Source organism: Pygoscelis adeliae, unplaced genomic scaffold, assembly GCF_000699105.1.
Source record: "Pygoscelis adeliae isolate BGI_AS28 unplaced genomic scaffold, ASM69910v1 Scaffold532, whole genome shotgun sequence".
Lineage (NCBI taxonomy): Eukaryota > Metazoa > Chordata > Aves > Sphenisciformes > Spheniscidae > Pygoscelis > Pygoscelis adeliae.
In genome coordinates, this window is record NW_008824245.1 from 98,814 (window position 1) to 102,587 (window position 3,774).

At 49.7% G+C, this 3,774-nt stretch overlaps 1 protein-coding gene across 2 annotated transcripts in view; it reads left to right on the top strand.

Moving 5' to 3' along the window:
* The first annotated feature begins 1,990 nt into the window (after nt 1–1,990).
* IST1 (increased sodium tolerance 1 homolog (yeast)) overlaps nt 1,991–3,774 on the top strand; it is a 7,436-nt gene continuing 5,652 nt past the window's right edge. Inside the window, exons 1-4 of one of the 2 annotated variants that reach the window (XM_009335251.1) lie at nt 1,991–2,105; nt 2,764–2,944; nt 3,209–3,296; nt 3,586–3,669. In XM_009335251.1, coding sequence (XP_009333526.1) covers nt 2,018–2,105; nt 2,764–2,944; nt 3,209–3,296; nt 3,586–3,669 — 441 coding nt within the window. In that variant the 5' untranslated portion in view covers nt 1,991–2,017. The remainder of the gene's footprint in view (nt 2,106–2,763; nt 2,945–3,208; nt 3,297–3,585; nt 3,670–3,774) is intronic. The other variant, XM_009335252.1, reaches the window with a different exon arrangement.

Below are 3,774 nucleotides of genomic sequence, written 5' to 3' on the forward strand. Positions count from 1 at the left end.
TGCTGGTAGTGAGGGGGATGCCTTGCCCTAAGTGCCCGCTGGCTGGGCTGAGGGCAGGCCCGGGGCCTGCCCCGCCCGTGCTGTGGGACGTTCCCTCGGCGGCACCTCGCTGGGGACGGCAGCGGGGAGGCAGAGGGATCTCTCCCCTCAGCCCCGTCAGGCTGCAGCTGTGCCGGTAAAGCTAATCCAGGGTCTCTTGCCCTGCTTGCGCGCTTCTCTGAACTAGCCCTGGGTATTGGGCAGCTCTGCGGCGAGTCTCGCCAGCTGACTAATGCACCTGGAAACCGCCCTAGCAACAGGCTAATTGCTGTACGAGTAAAGGTTAATTTCGGTCTGGTCAGGGTAGCAGCCAGCTTAATGGAAGGGATGGGAAGGCAAGGTACAGAGAAGGAAGAATTGGATCAGCCTTTTTGCAGCAGCGTGGCTGAGAGCTTCATGCCGGGGAGCGGGGGCAACAAAACTTTTTAGAATGACAGCAGAGTGGTCGCGAAAGAATGGTTGGTGAGCTGGCTGCTACTTAATGGCTGTGTTTTGAATTAATCTGTTAAAGCAGGTTGTTGTTAATCAGAATAGTTATTTGATAGGTACTTTTACAGAGACATTGCAACTTGTGTTGAGACTGTTGCTTGCAGCACTGTAAAGTTATTCTAATGTTGTAGGAGTACGTTCCAGTTACAGAAGGGCAAAACTTGGTTTTTATGGCATCAGACTTACATAATGAATATATATTTCTATAACAATGTTTTTTGAGCTTGGTTGGTTCTGTGCATCATTGAAATAACTGTATTGATGTGTGAATAGATCAGCTAAATAAACTTGATATACTCTAGATAGTAAGAAATGTTATGTAAACCACTAGTTATATACAAAATGCTATCACCATCCAAAAGTCTGCTCCAATGTGTCCTTCAGGTACAAGCCAAGGTCTTTCTATGTGATAGCTCTTAAGGAAGGATTTTTTTTGATGAACAGTTCTTGGCATAACAAAATGCCGTAATAAAGCATCTTCTGAGTTAGTTTTTTGTAGGACTAATGAGTTGAACTGGCTCATGAGAGACTGGAGAAGTGCCAGAGTATGTGTTCAGTACACAGGAAGAGTGTGGGGAATACGGAATGGCAACTTTTTCCTTCTGATGGCAGGACTGTTACAACCTTAGTTTGTACAGTCCTTGGGTTAATCATACAGCTGGTTTACAACTTGCATATTAATGGGACAGAGGTTGGCTTGGTTCTTGCAGTTGACTTTCATGTTTCTTTAAAAATACGGTTTTGTCAATGAAGTAACACAGAGAGTATTTGACTGTGATAATTGTCACAGATGGCATCTTGAGGCATTGGTTTACTTCCCTCACCTTTCCAAGTAAGGGAATGAAAGCATGTCTTCTAGCAGCTATGTTGTTTATTGTGAAATCTGAGGGTTTTTCCCACTTGGGCTTCTTAGAAATCTAGGGCTGAATGGAACCTCAAAATACCATCTCAGTAAGCTGAGCTTACTGAACTGAGGCACAATCACATTTTGGTAGACAACTGCTGGTAGATGTTTGTCTAACATTCTTAAAACTTTACTCTGGTATTCACATCAGTGGCTAGTGTCACTTGTCTCAATTAAATAGACCCAGGCCTTTAACTTCTTGTTTTAGAATCATAGAATCATTAAGGTATGTAGGGTATGTTTTCTAACCCTATTCCTATTTACGGAGTAGTCCCGGTTTTTGATCATCTTACATCTGTTTCTGGGGTTGAGATTCAGTCTGTCAGAATGGGAATATCCAGGAAGTTTCTATTCCCTGTTGGCCTTGGTTAGGTGCAGGGTTGTAAAGTGGGAAAGGGAATGATGAGTGCTGTAGGTCCAGTCATTTGTAAATAACCAGATTCAGGAATAGCAGGCCTGTACCTGTTTGTTTGGAGAAATTTGTTTTTTTCCTCCCATGTAAAACAGTGACTGGTGCCCTTCTGGCTGACCAACAGCTCCTGGTTCCAATGACCTTCCCCTCTTCTCCCACAGAAAGTCTTTATCATGTTGGGCTCTGGATTCAAGGCTGAGCGCTTGCGAGTCAACCTGCGCCTTGTCATCAATCGCCTCAAACTACTGGAGAAAAAGAAGAGTGAGTATTTGAGGGGGCAGGTGTGACCCAGGATGCTTTTGGGGCTCAGGAGACTTGAGGAGAAGATTTTTCTGGAGTCAGGGTACTTTCATGGGCTGAGTATGGAGTAGCCTTTTGCTTTTCCTTGCTGGACACAGGCCTTGCAGTCCGCCCCGGTATGCGAGCACCCAGAGGAGCAGGCTGGCCACAACGTGGCCTCTGTCCACCTTCCTTGCAGGTGTCAGAGTGCAGTTTATGGGGTGGTAGCTGTGGGCCGTGTGTGGAGGGACATGCCAGTTTGCCCTGGGGGGCTTTTCCTGGGCTTTCTGTGCCCACAGCATAGTGGGGAACTTCCTGGGTGCTGTGGGAGGCTCTCCCCCACCTGTGCTGTCCTACCCAGACACAGGTAGTATCCATGGTTCTGATTGACTCTGCAGGGAAGTTGAAGGTGTAGGAGCGTTTCTAGCAGCTAAAAGCCCACTCTCCTTTCTCCCATGAGTTAGCGTGCTAGGACCTAGACACAAGGGCTCCACCAAAGCATGGCTCTCTGCGCTGCAGAGACTCGATGAAGGAGAAAGAGAAGCTCATGATGGCTTTGTGCGTGGTGGGGACTGTGGGCAGGTGCAAAGGCAGCAGCCCCTGCCAGCACAGTGACTGGCCTTGGGGATATGTGCTGTAGCTGAGTTGGCCCAGAAGGCAAGGAAGGAGATTGCAGATTATCTGGCATCCGGAAAAGATGAGCGTGCCAGGATTCGTGTGGAGCACATCATCCGTGAAGATTACCTTGTGGAGGCCATGGAGATCCTGGAGCTGTACTGCGATCTGCTGCTAGCCCGCTTTGGCTTGATTCAGTCCATGAAGTAAGCTCTGGCCTAGAGGGTATGCTGTGGGAGAGGGTCCAGGCCCCCTGGGCTCAGGGAGGGGTACTGCTGGGGGCAGGCCTGGGATACAGAAGGGCACTTGTTTGTCTCAGTGCCCTAGGGCCTCCAGAGAACTTTTCTTCCCCAGGCAGGGAAGTCTCTGGAGCCCAGCATGGAGGATGGGGACTTTCAGGCTAAGCAGATTGAGGGCAGCAAAGACTAGCTGCTTGGTGCGGAGATAGGATTGTCTTCTGTTGTCCTTAGGGAGCTGGACTCTGGCCTGGCAGAAGCAGTATCTACACTGATTTGGGCTGCACCACGACTCCAGTCGGAAGTGGCTGAGTTGAAGATTGTGAGTAGGGTTGTTTGGGGGGTGTTACACATGGAGGGTGGGTGTGATGCTGCCAGAAGCTGGTGGAAGCCTTTGTCTGGGACTCTGTGTCATCAAGGCAGAGGACATGTTTTTATGGGCTCTGCAGATGGAGACCCCAGCATAGGCATCCCTGGAGCATCAGGGATGGCTAAGGCTGCTCAACTGGGGCACTCAGTGGCAGAAATGACGGGGGGCTACAGCAGATGTGCAGTGTGTGGTGGGGGAAAGCAAGGGTGTGCATGTTCCCAGAGTTTCTCTCCTGCTGCAGGTTGCTGACCAGCTGTGTGCCAAGTACAGCAAGGAGTATGGGAAGCTGTGCCGGACAAACCAGATTGGAACAGTCAATGACAGGGTAATGACCTGGTGGAACCGCTGCAGCCAGCTGGAGCTCGCAGAACAGACATGCCTGCTGTGGCTCTCTGCCCCTTTTTCCTGTGGCCAGTGGCTGGTGGCCGTG